Here is a 19,344-nt window from a genome sequence, read left to right on the forward strand (position 1 = left end):
TGTGGTGTCTGTTCACTGATATATTTGCCAACATGCTAAATGTGCTCAGTGCTGTCTTCAGCGGTAACTGCTGCTGATGCTGCACACACACACACACACACACACACACACACACACACACACACACACACACACACACACAGTGTTTTCCTAATCTTCTTGCAGGTTGAAGACGGACTCCGTCACATTATGCTAATGAGCATCTATCCTGTCCAATCACACGCTTCACTGACTGGGAGACAGGCAGAGGATGGGGAATCGAGAGAGAACGATGAAGTAAGAGGAAGAGAGAGAGGCATAGAGGGAAAGGGATAAAGTAGATGGACGAAGGGAGAGCCAATGAGGGCAGTAAAATATAATGCCACCATTTTTGCATAAATATTCCGACACAGCTATAATTAGTGCAAAATATCATTATCATAGAAACACTCCTCTGTTTGAATACCTTTAAAAGGTCTTTTTAAAACTACCCTGAGGGAAACATGTCGGTGGTTCACATACTCTTTGGCAGCAGGTGAAATGTGTTACGGATGTCACTTGTACTGCATGGCCTCCTTAACCAGCTTTGTTGTGAAGATTTCATGTAATAAATGTGCTATGACATTTAAAGTGGCTTTTTATATATTGAAGTATTGTAGAAGTTCACCTATGTGTACCTTTTTCTCAGCCTCTTGTTTGGCGTACTGCAGCAGCAGTGGTTTTCCGTGTTTCTGGTAGTACGCTCTCTGGCAGCGGTCTGACAGAGCCGGCTCATTGGGCAGGAAGTTGCTGGCCCACACCTGCGAGGACACAGAGAGAGAAAGATGGATGACCATGAGGAGACGGACAAAAATCAAGAATAGCTTCACATCTATATGAATGCAAGTGAGTTTGTACTGTTACGGTAATTAAGCATGTCCATGTTTTCCAACTGCCCCAATTCCACATGAGTCTGTGATGTAATTGGGTTGTTTCTCTGTTAGGCGACACAGTGTTGTGGAGGAAGGTTTAGTCTCTAGCCATTGTCTGCTTGGGTATTTTCCATTTACTCTGGCTTCCTTCCAAAACTATCCATGTTACAGCAGGTTAAACACATCTAAACTGTGTGTGTGTGTGTGTGTGTGTGTGTGTGTGTGTGTGTGTGTGTGTGTGTGTGTGTGTGTGAGAGCATGCATTGCGGTTTGTGTATGATGGACTAAACCCTGTCCTTTACACTGTGACAGATAGAAAATATTCCAGCCCCCCTCTGACCCTAAACAGGATAGTGTGTATAGAAGATGATGGGATGACAGAGTAGAAGCCTTTATATTTTTGTACAGATATTGATAATGAATGAATAATTAAATAAACAAACAAAAAAATGAATAAATAAATAACACAACAGGAACACAACAATTCCATGACAAATTATTTGAAAAAATGAGGTAAGAAGCTATAGTACACAAACACAAAAATGAATTTGCTGAGATTGAGACAGCTGTTGAGACATTAAAAATGTCCTGCCTTTTGCTTAATCTTATAGCAGGTGACTGATTGAATGTGAGCGTGTTTCTGTTGGAAAACAAAGTAAAAGAGATACCAAAAACTACTTCACAAGATTTAGCTGTATTATCAGAAAATGTTAAAAATATCTCACCCATCTGCAAACACAAAGTATGTGTTTATACTATATACATACATACATACATACATATATATATACTCATACTGACAATAACAATGGACCATGATATAAATGGCATGAACAAAGAACCTGGGACTTTCTTCCTCATTGACTTTACAACATGTTTGGTCCTCTATGACTCTGAATTTCATCGACTTACAAATGCACCAGTCTCCTGTTTTTACCGTGTGTCCCGACTGTGCTCCTTCCATCCATATTTCTTCTTTCCTCAGCCACAACGTCCGCATAGCTCACCTGCTTCAGTGTTCAAGTTGTCTTTGATTCGACTGTAATCAGTCAGCCGTGCTGTAGCTCATCTAAAACCAGCCCCCACAGACCTGCATTGACTCTCTGTCCACCTCTTGTCAAACTTTAAGCCATTTATCTTGCCTTTGTCTTTAAGTTTCTCTAACTCATCCTGTACAGTCTGCGTGTGTACACACAAGCATGCTGTTTATTCTAAATTCAAGCCAATCTCATGTTGCACTATATGGAGATCAATATATTACACCGCATTTAAAAGTTACATTTTACAGTGTGCAATGTGTACATTAGTAATTTAGTTATTCAAAGTTGACATTCTGTAAACGTTTAAGTGATATTCAATCCGTAATTACTAAAGACAAAGCATTATGTTTCTTTTTAATAGTGACATTAGACAACTCAGACAACAGCTGTCCTGATTGCTTTGTGAAACAAACACAATGTTTAAACTTTGCTCTCAACCACCACCAACTGCGACACCTTATCACAATGCCTTTACCTCAGATTAGACTGCCATCATCTCTAATTGAGAAAGTGAGCATCCCTGGAGAAATTTTAGCTCCAAAAACATGAGAGAAACTGCAATTATGAAAGCAGAATTATCCCATTTACTCCCCACAAACGGCGGCATGTTCCAGCTTTGGAGTTTCTTTGGGCTTTATGGCTTTATAATGCATTTCCATTGCATTTCAAAGCTTTTTCTAGGTGACAATAGCCATCACGGCCGACATTTGCATTAGTGCTTTAACGGCTATTTAAGCAGACAAGCAGTGCAAAACGACTCCACAGACTCAGTGCTGCAAGTAAAATAAGAACCGGTAAAATAGTTACTGAGGTTTAGAACAGGAGGTATTTACATGAGGATTTGCTAGAACTGGCATCCACACTTGAGCATGTAATATGCAGAAAAGCAAACAGTAGAGCTGTGTGCAAAGTGCTGTATATTCATGCCCGGATGAGTGAATCCTTCACCAGAATTTTGATTAGTTAATGCTACTCTAAGAAATGTAGCTGTTCTTGTGTTTCTATGTTTTGAAAGTGCTCAGTAGCTTGACCTGCCATTTTGGATCTTTTCAATATCAATATTCAATATATCATGTTGCGATGGATTGCAAGGTGTAAGGACACGAATGCGGACTTCAAAAAACAAGACTTGGTTTATTTTCAAAAACAGAACAAGGTTAACAAAAGGCGCGGCTGAGCCGGATGGCAAGAACGAAACTATGAAAACAAAACATGATCATGGAAAAACAAAAAGACTCGACTCGACTCAACGTGGCGTGGCGTGGCGCGGCGTGAAAGGTAAATGTGCAAGGCGCAAGGATCTCACAATGACTGAGAGCAAACAGGGAACCCAGGTACTGTGGGGACTGATTTGAATGAGTGCAGCTGATGAGAACGAGTGCAGGTGACTAATGACCTGAACATGGTGACTGAGGAAAGAGAAACTGTGGGGAAAACAATGGCAGAACTAAAACTAAACAAGACCTAGAAAACTAAAGACTAAACACCAAAGCATGAGAAACTAAAACATGATAAAACACAAAACTAAGAACTAAAAACATGGCGCCAAACCCCATGTTCATGACAGTCTTAATCCTAAAGAACTTTAAGGTCCTCCATGGTATTTTGCTAAAAGCAAAACATATGTGTCATTAAGAGTATTGTAACGCTTCCTGGCATTTCCTATGCACAGACTTGTTAAAATCCTGTCCACAATTGCTGTCACAGGAGAATAGACCGGACTAATGCGTTTCGGCTAAAGGCTGCTTTATTGAGCCTGAAAGTAGGAAGACGATAAGAAACTAGACATGGTTAATGTGTGAATTAAATGTGTGAATGCCGTTCATCTGCAAGTCTCCAGGCATGTATGAAAATAAATGTGACAATGTGCACTCCTGCCAGCAATATGCACAGACAGGCATATGATCAGTTGGTGCATTAAATATACGTAGACACAGGTGTGTCATTGTATCGATTGTGCCGATCGATCATCTGTTGATTTTCTAAGAGAGCAAAGTAATGACCACACACACACACACACACACAACTAAAGAATATAATCTATTCCCACAGGACAGAACTTCTGAAAAGGTATTTCATCCCAACACCACCAATCTGTTAAATTCAAAATTGGCTCGCAAGAGGGAAATACAGGCAAATTCAGCACTTCACAGAAAATTGTATAAACTGATAGATACTCAAGTTAAAATAGGATATTACTATTCTGAAGGCATATGTTTTCCATCCTCCACTTACACAGAGGTTCACGGAGCTCTGCTCTTGTGAGACCAAAGTTATCAGAAGAAATTCTGCCTCCAGAACATGATTAACACATTTTGTTTGTTACTCTTCAAAGTTTAAGATCTATGCTTCCAAGGTTTTGCCCTGAAGTGGTTTCCTGGCTGTGTACACAGACACACACACACACATTTAGACTAATCTTTTCTTCGACTTTGATGTCTTAAGAGAAATAAGAGAGAAGGAAGTGAAACCCGAAAGAAACCAAACTGCCTAAACATTTAAGCTCCATCCAAACCTTGATCCAGGTTTATTTGAGTGTTCTTCTTGTGGAGTACATAAAACAACTCAATAAATCTTTATATTTCAATTTGTTAACAGTAGATAAGAATGTGACATCACCTGTGCACCATATAGATCTTTATTCATGTAAAATAATAATATATAGCCCAGTCTCCCTTTGCAGTAGTTGTATCTTCCTTCACTTTCAGCCTTGTTTTACTGAGGTCACATACTGCCATCTGTTGTCGAATTCTAAATTTCTGTCTTGGAAAACTTTACAGCACAGTCTCAAGGCGGCTGTTGTCTCTATCCTTCCAGTTTGGAACCACATATTTCTTTGATTTAGTAGACTTTTCATTAATGAGCAAGAAGGGAAGAAACTAATCAAATGAGTCACATTTGAGTTTTAGTCATAAAGCGTCAGTTCGGTGAAGATAAAAATAAATAAATAAATTGCATTCATTTAATGAACATCAGCAATCTTTTCTGGACAAATTGTTGACATGGAAGATGAGAAACCAGTTGTTGTTTTTTTCTATCTCTATATGCAAGATGATTTATACATCCAGGTTTTTGATCATGTGTGTAGCGTCGCTTTTAATATCTTGTTATCCATTATCTTTATCAGCAGCAACATGTTCAAACGCCTGGATGAGGTGCTCACATACCACAGTATCCTGGTTTCTACTGGAGTACCCTCTCCTGCTTTCTGATGAGGCGGGATACTCACAGGAGTATTCTCACAAAACTCTCAAAAACATCTCAAAACAACAATATATTTCCAGCCATCAGCCTCAGTTTGTATCTCTGATTGGGACTAATCCTGGAACAATTTTTAAAATTCAGAACGTCGCTCTGTCTTCCTCAACTAACCATCCCTTTATTTTCTGTCAGTCTTCCTCCGGTTCGTGCATTTTTTAAAACAAACATCCCACTGTGTTGTGACAGTTTGACAGGAAATGCTTCTTTCTGTCTGAGTTGTTAGTCTTGGCTGAGTCCCCAAACTGAGGAAGAAAACATGAAAAAAAGCAAACATTCGGGGCTGTAATAAAGGTGTGACTATGCATACACTTTTACACAAAATGTGACAAAGGCACTCTGTTGCATCTGATTTCTGGATGAGGAGTCAATTATCAGCTTCTATGCAGAGACTTTTGTGGCTGCAAACTTGGAGCTGTGTATTTTTTCCTCTCTTTATTAAATCACGTCTCAAATTCATTGTTATAACGTGTGAAGGGACAGCTTCTCAGACGTGCAAATTGGACGACTGTGACAGACTGTATCGAGCGTGTGTGATAAAAACATTTGTTACTTTGTGCTTTTGTCGCACATTCAAATCAGGCCATGAAGTGCGTCATTCTAAGCTTACACTCACGTCGAGAACATCTAACTCATCCATGAATATGAAACCACAAAAATAATGGAGCGATGCAGAAAATAAGCAGAATTATTTTACTTGCAGTTACACATAAAGCCATATCCTCACTATATTTTCATTTCAAAATGTTGTTTTAAAATAAGAAAAAGCCTCCATATCCATCCATACTAACACACCTGAAAACACATAGCTCAAGACAATTTCCATACATGTAGGCATGCTAGTGGCCTGCACAACAAAATGTAGAATGTCACAGCTAAACACAAAAAAACAAACAAACCTAAAGAAAACTGCTGCAGTTGAATATTTATGTTGAATTACCCACTAGCAGTCCTGGATAAAGCCCTTTACACTCTAGTAACAAGTCACAACTCTAGTCACGAGTTATTTGATGCAGGAATGAACGCAGATTAGTCAGTAGCAATGGGGGGTATTACTCAGCTCTGGCTCCGATCTGCATTGATAAGATCACAACATCCATTTTAAATAAGGGTGCTACAATCAGAATGAGCACAAAACACTTTGTTTTTTGTTTTAATTGCAAAAGAAGAGAGAACATCTCACTTGGAAGCGCACAGACTGAGGGGGACAACTTAACTACGTCCCTTTGAAAGTGATGAACTAGCCTAATAATCTCAGAAAGTTAGGATTATTAGAAATGGGGGGTTCAACACAACCTGGGTGCAGTGTAATGCCATTCCTTGATGTCATAGCTAACAGGCTTGTCCTCTGGGAGATGGTGGTAGTTAATAGATGTAACTCTGGTTATAGTTATGTGTTATAGTTCTGAGTGCACAGATATTACGGTCAGTGGGAAAGGATTTCCTGATGCAGCTTTGGTAGATGTACCTGCATTCAAGACCTGTTTAAACATGCGACTTATAGGGGCATAAAGATTCAGCGAGAAATGTAGTGACTGATAAGAGTGACTTATTTTCTGGCCCAGGCTCCAATGCACTCCAATGAGTTTTCAAACCAAAACGTGGGTCAGTGGCATTTCTCCTTAGGAGACCACAAACACCTACAAATTCTTGATGCATGGCATTCAATTACTTAAAAAGAAATACAACTAAAATTTTTACAAGAAAGGAAAAAAAAAATTAAATGGTTGCTTTAAGTATTTGTAGTTTGTGTGCATTTCCTACCTGGCAGTGTGGATGTGGATTCGAACAACCCATCGTCGCCCCCTTATTCTCAAAGATCTACAAACAGGGAGTAAGAGCACATGTTAATTCAAGGTGTTGCTCACGTTTATGTCTTTTTGTCATTCATTAATGTAATTCACGACGGCGCTAACATCAATCAGTCTTCAGGTGAACAGACTTGTTGCTTCTCTTGGAAGTGAGTTTTTAGTACAGTGGGTTGGTTGACCTGAGCTGGACGTATAATAATGTAAATCAGTTATTCTATTATCTGTTATTCTATGGTACAAGCTGCCCCCCCTTTTCAACAAACTGTGCTAAGACCAAAAAAAAAAAAGTTTTGTTGAGTAAGTCTATCTTAAAAATGTTCATAAAGAGCTTTTTTTAAGTTTTACATATAGAAATCAGCAAAGACTTTTAATGGTGCTGTACACGAAGAATTGAACTGGTGCTTAAAGTTGTACATCTTATCATGTATTCATCTACACCCTTGTCTTTCTGCCGCCGCTGTTTGAATATGTGAGTCAGCCCAGAGGCGTTATTAAAGATTTAGCCAATCCAATACGAGACACATTAAAATGAAAAATAGGACAGAGTAGAAAACTGAATGATAAGAGACTCTAGAGAATGGTGTGGAGAGCTTGTTACAATTCCGGAGATATCCAGGACGGGAAAAGTTAGATCGATGGCGTGATTGCGATTAGGAATGAGAGTATGTTTGCATCCTGCACCTGGACCCATGGGTACGTAGCACCTAGTTCCTCCACGAGCTCTGCCCACTTGTCAATCACACTGACGACCTCTTGATTTTTCATAAGAGGGAGGGTGACATCTGACCAGGGATGGAAACACATGACCTTACTAAGAAAGGCAGAGAGAAAGAGAAAAAGAGGGCAATTGTAAGAATGTTAGGTGGTAGGCATGAAATAATACATCAGGACAGAATGAAGACAGAACTCTTCATTTGTTACAGCGTACGATACTCCTTCCATGGGAGTTCAAAATGGTGGTGTTACAGACTGAAACAGTCAGTCATGGCTGGATGTGTTAGAAATTGATGCTCGTAGCAATGTTAATATTTGTGCAGGTATTTGGTGACAAACAAAATAATTTTACAAAACTTTAACCTGATCATGGCTTTAAATGAAAAGCGAGGAGAGTAAGTTGAAAAATTTGCGCCACTTCCTGGTGCCATACCTGGCAATCCATCCAGTAGCTGATGAAATGAAGTACATGCGAAAGTGTTGAGTCAGAACTTATTTCATTATATTCTGCTTCTCGGGCTTTCTTGTAATCTTGTATTGTGGTATAGAGCAACTGAGCACCAACAAGGTGATTCTTAAAGAGCTATTAGCTGAAAACTTGTCTAAAAGGGTTCAGGCTGTGTTAAAGAATAAAGGAGCTCAGACCAAATGTTGACTTTTAAGATGATCAGAATTGTAGAAACCGTAACATGTTGCATTTCAAGTTACAGTGCTTGTACGTGTATCAATAAGAGGGGCTCAAGACTTTAGCATTTTAGAGGGAACACTGGTTTTGCCATATAGCCTTTGGCCATGTGACATTTCTTCTCTTTCATAAACCACACATGTTGACAAAATGTTCCACAAATAGTGTTCTTATTTAAAAAGACTGAATGGACTGGTGGCAGCATCTGAGCTTGTGTAAAACAGTTCTGTCCTTTCTCAGTTATTCACCGTTTCTAGGGACAGTTCAAACAACTATGCTGAAAAGAAGTTCTGTTGGTGCGTCTGTCATTTATCTGCTTTTTCTGTTGTTGTTGCAGTTGTGATTCATAAAAAATAAATGTGCTGCTGATGTCTTTACATTTATAAAAGATTCATTTGTCTAGCTTGCCTGGTTAAATGAATAAGCTGCCAGGGTGCCGTTTCTAGTGAAATCCCTGCTTTGCTCTCTCCAGAGTCTGCCAGATGTATACAGCTGCATGTCGTTTTTATTACAACAGCAAGCCTGGCAGTTTGCTTCTTTCAGATTCAGATGCACATTTAAGTCATGACCGGAGCTGGATTACAATTTCAGACAGAGTTCGGTCCTATCTTTAAGAGCCTGTTTTACAAGAAGTTCAATGGTAACAGGGTCAAAAGGGAATAGAGCACCATAGCATAAACAGATAAAAATGAAGCCCAAAGCAGTTAAGACAGTCAGACTTCCTAAAACTATAGTGATCGACTTCAACTAACAACAAAGGCTACAGTCTGACACTATAAACAAGGCAAAAAAAAGTACCATAATTACTATGAATTTAAAACTTTATGCTATTAGGTTTACAATTTTCAAAAGTTCTACTTTGAAACTGAATAAACAAAATAACCCAATTTAGGAACCTAAAGGGAGATCTAATGAGATCTTACTTTTTACACAATGATTGGAAATATGGAAACAGGCAGATGTTTCGAGGACGGACGGCCGGATTTCAAAGCGAGTGATTGTCCTGAGTCAAGGCTTTACTCGCCGTATCTGAACACTTTTTGAATTCCGTTTAGAAAAGGTTGAGCTTGTCTGTCTAACCCCATATGTCACTGTACTTTAACCACTTATTTTTAGAGAGGATAGACGTGTGTGGATTTGATACACGTCCTTAATATATATCTCTATGGGTTTCGAAAAATGCTGTGTTCATGTGAATATTTGCTTGCAGGCTTACACTTAGCACCAAGGCAAACAAAAGTGACTGTCGGAGTCTGTAAAATAGAATTTCTATCGACAGTCGGGCTCTTCTGGGACACAAGCAGCTAGTACATAATCAATAATTGAACATGATTTTGGTTTTCATGCTCGGAGCAAAAGTGAATGGTCGCGTTTATGAATTGTTCATGAGAAGACTATTACAAGAGCTGGGAGCTGTCAGCGTGTTTGTTTTAGATCCTCCGGCGCGCCCAACAAGCAATGGAACTTAAACAAAGTTACACAGAACCGACTACAACTCCAATCATTAAAACAACACTAAAACACTCGAGAGCGGCTGCTTTACCTGCTCTTTATTCTTGGCTTTGTCTCCTTTTACATTTCATGTGAAAGCCTGTAAATGGGATCAAAGTCAAGCGAAAATACAAGAAAATATCAGGTGGCATTGTAGTTGCTTCTCAAAAGCTTTAGTGACAGCAGCGCTGATTGGAGTGACAGAAGGGGTGATGTGATAAATCATAAGGAATTGTTTTAACTCTCCCCTCAATCCTCAATTTTCTCTTTTGTCTCTCACGATCCAAATCCCCAAAATCCTGTTTCCTGTGTTGTTGTTTTGGGGGTTTTTTCCCCTCCAATTGACTCTCTGAATGTTGATGCAGGGCAAAAAGCTACGGTTTAGTTTCCGAGTTATCTTTTCTTTTAATACGGTCGCAGAACTGTGTCGACTGAGAAGACAACATGCACACAGCAACAAAAACTGCAGCGTTTCAGCACGTGTGAACAAAAATGTATCAACATAGAAATAGTGATGAGAAAAACAACCGAATCTACCCGGGAAGAAACATACCGAATCGCGAGAATCGACATCAAGACGCCACAACACGTGAATCGCTGCTGATTCGGTGCTTTTTGCAGCGAGCGCGCATGCCAAGCATTACCTGACAGCCTTTACATCTGCCAGCGCGGGGGAGTTAAACCCAGGGTTCAGCCTTCTAACAGCACATTCAGAGCAGGGTTTTTATTTTATCTGTTACTCAGTTTTTATGTGACTCTGCTGTCAGGTAGAATCCTCCTAGAAATCTCAAACTACGGGACTGCTCTGCAACTTTAACTACAGGCAAACAGTCATATCTTGACATGATAAAAAAAATAAAAAATCTGAGTGGGTTTTGAGAGTGCTTCCAGTCATGAAAATTCCCTCACTGATCCATGGCAGAATAAGAACCGTGGGAGGCTCAAGTTGAAGGGAGCAAAAAAAAAAAATTTATTTTTAGAGAGTGTGCACTACTCAGCCGTCTGTGGATGGTTGCTAGTGTCTCTTGAATAATGTGTAGTATTATACAAGAATTAGAGTTCCAGTTAAGCTATTAATGCAGCCGTCGATGTCTTTAGATCAGAAAGTCCAGTTTGATAAATACAGCATACTCCCAAGAACAGGCAAGAGATTGGCCTCAGGAAGCACATCCTATCCTTTGTTCCCATATACACCGGCTCTTGGGGAAAATACAGTTCAAGTGTTATGTGCCAACATAGCAGAGTCATGTGGAATCATCCCCATCTGCTGGTGTCCAAAAGGAACCGCACAGTCTAACGTTTGCCTGGTGTGCATTTGTGATTCAGTTGTGGTCAGCTTTAAGTTTTCTTGAAAACAGATAGCATGCAGCGTACTGATGAACAAAATTAGATTCACGCAACAGCTGATTACGGCAATGATGAGAACAAGAACCTCAGCTTGAGTGCTCTGATTGCACTAATTAGCTGAGATTACATTAATCATGAAGTTGATTGTATGATTTTTTTTAAGGGGATCAGTGATTAATATGCATCTGTGAATAAATCTAACCTATTTACCACATATACGGATATTTAGAATATTTAGTGTAAGGATTTCCTTTATTCTGACAGATTTTCTATATTGTGGAACAATGTGAAGACAACACTGAAGACATTCAAACTATGAAATAACACATATGGAATCATTTGGTTAACATTAAATGGGTTTAAAAATAGTAGAGGTAATAGGTAAATAGGTAGGTAAACAGAGGTAATTATCTGGAGTGCCTTTCCAAAACAGAGGTGTACCTTACCAAAGGTTGAAATAATTAGATGAACTTGTTGCCTTCTTAATATATGCGAGACCATTAGTTGAGTTGTGCTGAGACAGTTTTGGTATGCAGCAAAATGAACTATTCAGCAGCCGTGATTAAATATCCATATTTTGTCAAGACTTGCTCAGCTAAATGAAAGTCAAAGTTTCAACATGTTCTCGTTGCAGTTATTAAAAAAAGAAATCTTTTGGATAATCTTATGAATAATTTGTCTCTTTGGAAAACCATTCCAGGACAGTAAGACCAGGACTCACCTCTGCAAGTTCATTTGAGTTAGCAACCCCAGAGATAACCCACAGGCCCTCAGATTAAATATTTCACAGGGCTCACATGGCAGACGTGTCAGCTGGAGACTGTGTGGTTACACGACACTTCTGAACTGCTGAAAAGAAACCCCCACTGAGGGAGGTCGATGAGAAGAGAACTGCTTGGGTGAAGGCACACTTAAAGGCCTACAGAAAGCTGACACTACACCCAATACATAATGATAATACATACACAGAGGAACAATAATGATCATTGGACTCTACATCAAAACATTTCATAAACGCATGAAATTTGCGATTTTGAATTTGCCGCTAGGAAACCTTCCTGGAATTCCAGACTGGGGGCAGGGCTTCCGTGTGACGTCACAGGTGCCATGGTTTTTCCTGGCTGCCTCAGTGTTGCCAATTTAGCTAGATTTAGCGACTTTTGGCGTGGCGGCAGCGAATCGACGGCAGTCTTACGCCGGTTATCAGGCGGTGTGTTCAACTTGGCTTTTCACACCGGACAGTCCGCGGCCGCGGTAGTTCTGCTCCAGCCCTGTCTGCATTCCCCATTCATTTCAACGGGACACCGCCGGCAGCTGCCGGCCGCTGCCGTCCAAATTCCGCTCGAGTTCTATTTTCCAAAAGCAGCGCGGGACGGAGGCGTCTCAGCGCCGCTACCGCCCGACTACCGCCGCGTCGGTGTGCAAGGACAGATCTGTTTCCATGTATTTTCACCTCCGCCGGTGAAAATCGCTTCTGTTCTGCCACGCTTTGCCGCCCTGGTCTGAAATAGGCCTAAAAGGCAACGGGTATTTTATTTTGTCAAAATAACCGGAAGTGCGTTACTCACTGTGGCTAGCTTTAGTAGCGCCGAATTCGTCGGAACAAAATGGTAAACAGCCGGTATTTTGTCAGGTTTTCAACACGTTGGGGATCTAAACGACTACTTTCTCAAAAAATGTTTCAAAAAAAAAAAAAAAAATCACCTTTCTGTAGGCCTTTAACCGGCAACACTAGCACAGCATTCTGCAAGGCCAGACATTTGGTTTGATCTTGGTGGTTCTATCATTTGTTTTTTTTTTTTTTTTTTTTAAACAGATCTAAGCTATGTGAGTGCTATTAAACCGAGGGGCACTGCATCAGATGACCCATCCCCCAAAATCACTTGATTTACATCCAACTGTTTGTGATGATTTGGGATTTGGAATCATTTTAAAGTTATAACAGATATATTGCAAAATGCGTTGCAGATCCAGGCATTAGGATATGTGGTTCCTTTAAGCAACCAGCAGATGGGGATGTGTCCCCACTACTGGACCATAGCGGGACATGATCTTTGAATGTTATTTCCCCAAGAGCCTCTGGATAGGTGAACAAAGGATAAAATGTTTGTAAGGAGAGGACAGAAATGACACAAAGTTTTAGCTTGTTTCAGAACATAACATACAGTCAGTGACGGCTCAAGTAAAAAGAAGCCCATCTGAACTACTCCTATGCTACATGTGTTGGACTGTGGCAACAAGCTTTGCGCTTACCAGACACCTCTCGCAGCTTTAGATTGAAATAACGGATCTTGATCCGAACCTGAAGACAACAACAGCACTATTCATGACACACAATAAGTACAATTTAAAAAAAAATGAATAATTGTTTAAATCTTGCTTGAAAAATAGCTTCCGCTTTTCATAGTGCTCGACTCACCAGGATCTGGAGCATCTGGCTGAAGAGCAGGGAAGTCATTTTCAAACACAAAAGTGCTTTCATAGTTTGAATTTATCTGGAAAATAGAAAAAAATAGACAGACACAGAGGGGTCAGGAGATCAGAGCCATCACCAAGGCCAATATTAGGTACGCTTGTTATGCGACGTGTGAGTGTTCAAAGAAATCATTAGGCTAGAAGCAAAGGCATGTCCAGATTCATTTGGAAATGGTGTCAGTGCTATGGCTTATGCTTATTGTAATCGGTAATGTCCACGAAATCAACAAAGAAGTGCGGAAATTCAATTTATTGAAGTGAAACCAAAATCAGAAACATCTTTGACATTTACCTCTCCATTTGCTCTTGTGTTTCCGGGACAGAGTGGGTTGTGGGGGTCATGTCTGGGTATGTGTTCCTCGGGAGGTTTCTCCACCTGACCAGCCCAGGGTCTTTTCATGCGGTGGGCCGACACCAGGACCCAACTGTCCCGCAGGGGGTTGTAACGCAGGTGCTGGTGCTCTAATGTGTATAACATGCCAAATATGTCAAGACAATGTAAAAACGAGTGGACAACACTGGAATTTAAATACACACGTGTCAAAGTCATTCTGACCACAGTGCAAAACTCTTTAGCCCCATTTATCCTCGAGAGTTGCATGGTCAATAATAATTTTCCCTGTTAATTTAATACCATTATCCCAAGGTCGCTTGATCACATTGTAATTATGATCACATTTTGAACACATTTTGAACTAAATGACCATAAATAATGAAACGCATCAAAAAGCATTCAGGACCAAATGCCTTGCAGTCAAATTTGCAGGAACCAAAGTCATGAGACTTCACAGAAAGTATTGCAAAACAGCATGCCTTCAGTACAATGGCAGCTATCCAGTTCATTGTAAAGAATCTCGACTCGTACTTTAGTTTGGAAGTGCTTCTTCGATGCAGCTCCAGCACAACATTCTGGATAACTGAGCTCAACGTTTAGTGTTGACAGGTTAACAAAAACTCATACCTTTTGGGTCGAAAGTGGCGACTCGTTCACCACTCATGGCGGTTCGGAGGTTTGAGAACAGTCACCTGATTTGTTGAACCATCAGCTCTTTGGTGAACTTTATCATACACCAATGCTAGCCACGGCAGCCCCTCGGCACATTTCCTGTTTTTGACAAGCGAGAAGGCGTGCCATTTGGAATAAATATACACGTAATTTAAAGAAACAATAAAAACCCACAAATGTAACAACAATAACAAAGGTATGAAGTAATTACGTCTGTTGGTATCAATAATTAACACAAAAGCGTGAAACTCATAAGTTTATTCCACTCGTTTTGTATAAATGTGCAATTTTAGTTAACTGACCTGAAAGGGGTTTTAAAAGTGGACTGGCAACACTGGAGTCACCGTTGCCTTGTACGACAAAATCGTCCTGTGATTGGCTGAGCCACCAGCTCTCCCGACCTCACGTGACCAGAAAGAAGCTGTCAGTTTCCTTTCCTCATGGTCCAATCTGTCTGCTTCTCTGCCCGTACGTAACCACACCGGCTACTGTGTCTTCGTCTGTGCGTTGTGTCTGGAGCCATGTCCTTTGTCAGAGCCGCGGTAAAAGTGTTCGGGGTCGCTGCAGTCAGCGTCCTGGTCCTGCTGCTACTGCAGCACTGGATGGCCACCAAGCAGTACGTTTTTAACAAAGAAGACATCGCTAAGTTGGCCAAACAATACGCAGGTGAGTTTGGTATTGGGGTTAAGTCAAACCAAGTCGACCCGCGGTTCACTACAACTCTGTTTAGACTAAAATATGAATAATTTAGGTGGCGGTTAATGATCTTAACCGCCCTGCTTGTGCCCCTTTTCCAGGACAGGACCATGAGCAAGCCTTCTCCAAAGTGGTGGTGGAGCTCAGGAAGAGGTAACGAACTTGTTGCACCAGAATATGTCCATGCTCACTGCTGGTTGAATACCAGACTGATTGATTTTAGTTCTTAAAAAGCTGCAGTTACTAAATGTCAGGGTATTTTAAGCCATCGCTAAAACCCATTCACATTCTGCCTGAAATAACGCTACATAACCTGATACTTTCTTTGACCTCAAATTGCCGGTTATTATAGCTGATAATCCTGATTAATTCCTTCCGCTCTGCTTGCAGACCAGTGATTTACTTTAATGTATGGAAGGGATAATAACAGCTCTTTCTTGACACCAACCCTTTGCAGTAGTTATCCAGGCTTTTTAAAGGGGTTTCAAAGTTTGCCTTTGTATAATGGCTGCTTTTTCACTCCATTTTTCAAAACATTCAGTTGTTTAACTCGATATATCAACGCGATATTGTCTCTATACATACCATACAACTTGGCAAAATAACCCAATTTAGATTGTCTTTTACCAGCAGCCTGTTTCTTTAGTTGCATCTTAAAAAGTTGACCTATTTCATCTTTAGTTCCATCTATTTATTAGTAAATAGCTGTGCATATTTCCTGTTTTCCTGGCACTGGCTCAAGACTTCTGCACAGTGCTGCATTTCAGTTTGATGATAAACATTCAGTAATTTCTTTCTTTTCTTTTTTTCCCCCCTCACTGAACACAGCATCCCAGCTTTACGTGGAGTCACGGTTGTAATGGCTAATAAAGTGTATCTCAACTAGGTATCCTGGCCACATCCTGCCAGATGAGGACCTGCGGTGGGTGTTTGTGAACGCTGGAGGCTGGATGGGCTCCATGTGTGTCCTCCATGCCTCTTTCACAGAGTACTTGATACTGTTTGGTACTGCGGTGGACACAGGAGGACACTCCGGTGAGGAAGTTAAAGATATTTCTGTTTGTGGGGGGTGGGTCAATTTGAAAGCAGATGCAACAAAACGCAGAAAATAACACAGAAATTCAGACGTAGTCTTACCTTGTCTCGAGTTTGTATCTCACATTCGGCTCCTAAAATTTAGTGACATTTCTCTGTAGCAGACTGAAAATTTGACTCCTTGCCTCTCCTGCTGCTTTCAGGCCGTTACTGGGCTGAGATCTCTGACACCATCATCTCTGGCACCTTCAGACAGTGGAGGGAGGGGACTACCAAGAGTGAAATGTACTATCCTGGTAAAGGAATTGGCACATTTTAATCTGCATTGTTATAGCTTTTTTTTTTTTTTTTGTATGAGTAGTTTCAGGCTGTCATGGATCCCCACTATTATCCCCACTATTATCCCCACAGGTGACACCATCGTACATGGAGTAGGGGAAGCTACGTCAGTCCAGTGGAGTGCCGGGACTTGGATGGTGGAGTATGGCCGAGGCTTCATCCCCTCCACGCTGGGCTTTGCTTTAGCAGACACGCTGTTCAGCACCCAGGACTTCCTCAGCTTGTTCTACACCGTACATGTTTACACGAAGGGTCTGCTGCTCGAGGCCAGTACACTACTTACAGAGGCTGGAGTTTTCTGAGGTGTGGCAGTTCCGTGCGGATAATTTCAACATTTTTATCTGTAATTTTTCGACAATCCTATTTGCATCCGTTGATCTACTCCTCATTAAAGGTCTTTCCCCTCGTCAAGGCTACACACGGGAACGTTTCACTCCATTTCAACTTGTAGTCTTAACAATTTTGCCGTGAAACACCAAACTGATGCTGATCAAAATCACACACATTTCATACAGAATCAAGCCCCAGCCCTTTGTCCAGAGCATAGCAAAAAGAGTCGGTGTATAACTGCTCAGAAAGCATCATCCAGGTCTTAAGTGTCTTTGAAAAAGGAAAAAAAAAATCAAAAAAACATGTGATCTGTATTATTTAAGGCTCTGACTTGAAGATTTGAGGCCTTACAGCTTCTCTTGCCAAATCTGAGATTACCGTGATAATAAGTCACCCACACAACCTGGATTTAGAGAACTACATTTTTCAGCAACCAGCAACATTTACAGATAATTACATATTATAAAATGTCAGTGTTTTGCTTTTTTTTTTCCCATTTTGGACCACGGATAAAACAAATATGCAATGCTTGATTTGGGTAGTAAAAGCAACCATAAAAAGAGATCTATTACACAGTCAAAACTACTATTTTGATATTGAAAACCAATTTTCTTGTTTACATGCATGTGGATTCTCTGTAATTGAGGGTCTTGTTAACACTGTCATATTGATTTCGCTTTACGAATGACAACGTTTAACTACCCTCAGAAACCAGCGGAAGGGAAGAAGCACGTCTGCTCTTCAGAGTTGGAATCGGCCACCATTTCCTCCCTAAAAGCTGACCTGTTTGCACTACATATGTTTTGTAACGTTTTAAGCCTGACGGGACGATGTGTGATGTTCTGTCTCGTATCATCAGGGGAAGCCGTTGATTTCATTGTTGTGGAACCACCTTGGTGTGTTCTCATCTGCTGCGGAGCTACATTGTGGCAACGTTTTAAAAGTGCAATTTTAAACCCCTCCTTTCACAACCCAGTGCTGGTTGGATTTACCATCTATGATGCATCTACATACATAACTGTAACGCCGTCATTTCCATCACATACTGAACCGTATGGTATTCAGAGAAAGTGAATGTTTGTGCAATTTATCTTCAGGGTAAAATGGGGAGCATTGCTCTTCTTTATTGTCAGCCTCTGCTCTGCTATATTTATAATTGTTTGATAATTCCACTGAATGTGTGAACACGAAGGCTCTAATCGGAAACTGTGCTCACATAGAGTGAGGAGAATAACTCAGACATTGAATCGGTTCGCATTGGTGGCTAATGCATCCTTGTTGATTTTTGCACAAGAAGAAATTTGTTGTTTTATTTTTGCACTTATAATGTAAAATCCAACCCCTGCTGCTGAATTCACCAAGTTCAATTGACCAGACTTATTTTCCGAGACGTCCAACCTATCAAACACCACAGTGTTTATTAGTTTACATATATCAGTGTGTAAACTATTGTTGTATTTGATGTGTGCGAAAACTGACAGTGCCAAATCAAATAAATGTTTTTGGAATAAAGACGAGCTGTTCTCATTATTGCTACAGAAACGTATTCGTATACATTACATATATTTAACTAAGGTCATTCAAAAGCAACTCATCTGCACTCCCAGCTATGCAACCATTGTGTAACACCATATTGTTAGATGCTGGAATGTACTTATTCATAGCACAACCCAATAGTTACACTATGATTACATCGTACAGGATTATAATATAGGAATTTTAACTTTCAGAACGATCAAAACCAATTGAGGGAAGAACTGCTGGGGGGTGGAGGGATGCCTCAAGAACTGGTGGAGTTATTCAAATAAAATCCAGCCAGAGTATTTCAGTCTGTAAATGTCAAGAGGATGCAGACTGCCAAGTTTGTTGTTGTTTTCACGAGAGAGGTCTGAGCCCAATGACAGACGCAAGCTCTTGTCAACTGTTGTGTGTTTGGATAGAGATGCATAAATATTCATGCTTGTTTACCTGTGTGACATCTGTGTGTGATGTTCCAGCATTGGTCTTTTATAATATTCTACTCTAGATATATTAAGTGTCGGTTTCACAGACTGCCCTTACCTATCTGCCTTTTCTTTTGAAGCTATTTAACACAAGATGAGCGGCAAAGGCGGAGATATTGGCGTGTTTGAATGGTGTCCTCTGACTATTTACTGGAACGCTGCTGATAGATATGCCTTAGGAAGAAGCGTATGTGCTAACATATGTTCAGGGATCCAATGTAAAA

General features: G+C 40.4%; 2 protein-coding genes across 2 annotated transcripts in view; one reads left to right on the plus strand and one right to left on the minus strand.

The window, feature by feature from the left end:
- The window catches only part of galt (galactose-1-phosphate uridylyltransferase), a 31,149-nt gene extending 16,336 nt beyond the window's left edge, over positions 1–14,813 (minus strand). The window contains exons 1-7 of the mRNA XM_075456069.1: positions 14,673–14,813; positions 14,004–14,173; positions 13,656–13,731; positions 13,490–13,538; positions 7,681–7,810; positions 6,953–7,009; positions 657–779 (exon numbers count right to left, since the gene is read on the minus strand). Coding sequence (XP_075312184.1) covers positions 657–779; positions 6,953–7,009; positions 7,681–7,810; positions 13,490–13,538; positions 13,656–13,731; positions 14,004–14,173; positions 14,673–14,709 — 642 coding nt within the window. The 5' untranslated portion in view covers positions 14,710–14,813. The remainder of the gene's footprint in view (positions 1–656; positions 780–6,952; positions 7,010–7,680; positions 7,811–13,489; positions 13,539–13,655; positions 13,732–14,003; positions 14,174–14,672) is intronic.
- A 317-nt stretch (positions 14,814–15,130) lies between these two features.
- Positions 15,131–18,614, plus strand: sigmar1 (sigma non-opioid intracellular receptor 1). Its single transcript, XM_075455331.1, has 5 exons — positions 15,131–15,383; positions 15,515–15,566; positions 16,300–16,448; positions 16,652–16,744; positions 16,860–18,614. Exons 1-5 carry the CDS (start codon positions 15,239–15,241, stop codon positions 17,087–17,089), a joined length of 669 nt encoding a protein of 222 aa, XP_075311446.1. The 5' UTR covers positions 15,131–15,238; the 3' UTR covers positions 17,090–18,614.
- The last annotated feature ends 730 nt before the right edge of the window (positions 18,615–19,344 follow it).

This window comes from Odontesthes bonariensis, chromosome 22, assembly GCF_027942865.1.
Source record: "Odontesthes bonariensis isolate fOdoBon6 chromosome 22, fOdoBon6.hap1, whole genome shotgun sequence".
In the NCBI taxonomy this organism is placed as follows: domain Eukaryota; kingdom Metazoa; phylum Chordata; class Actinopteri; order Atheriniformes; family Atherinopsidae; genus Odontesthes; species Odontesthes bonariensis.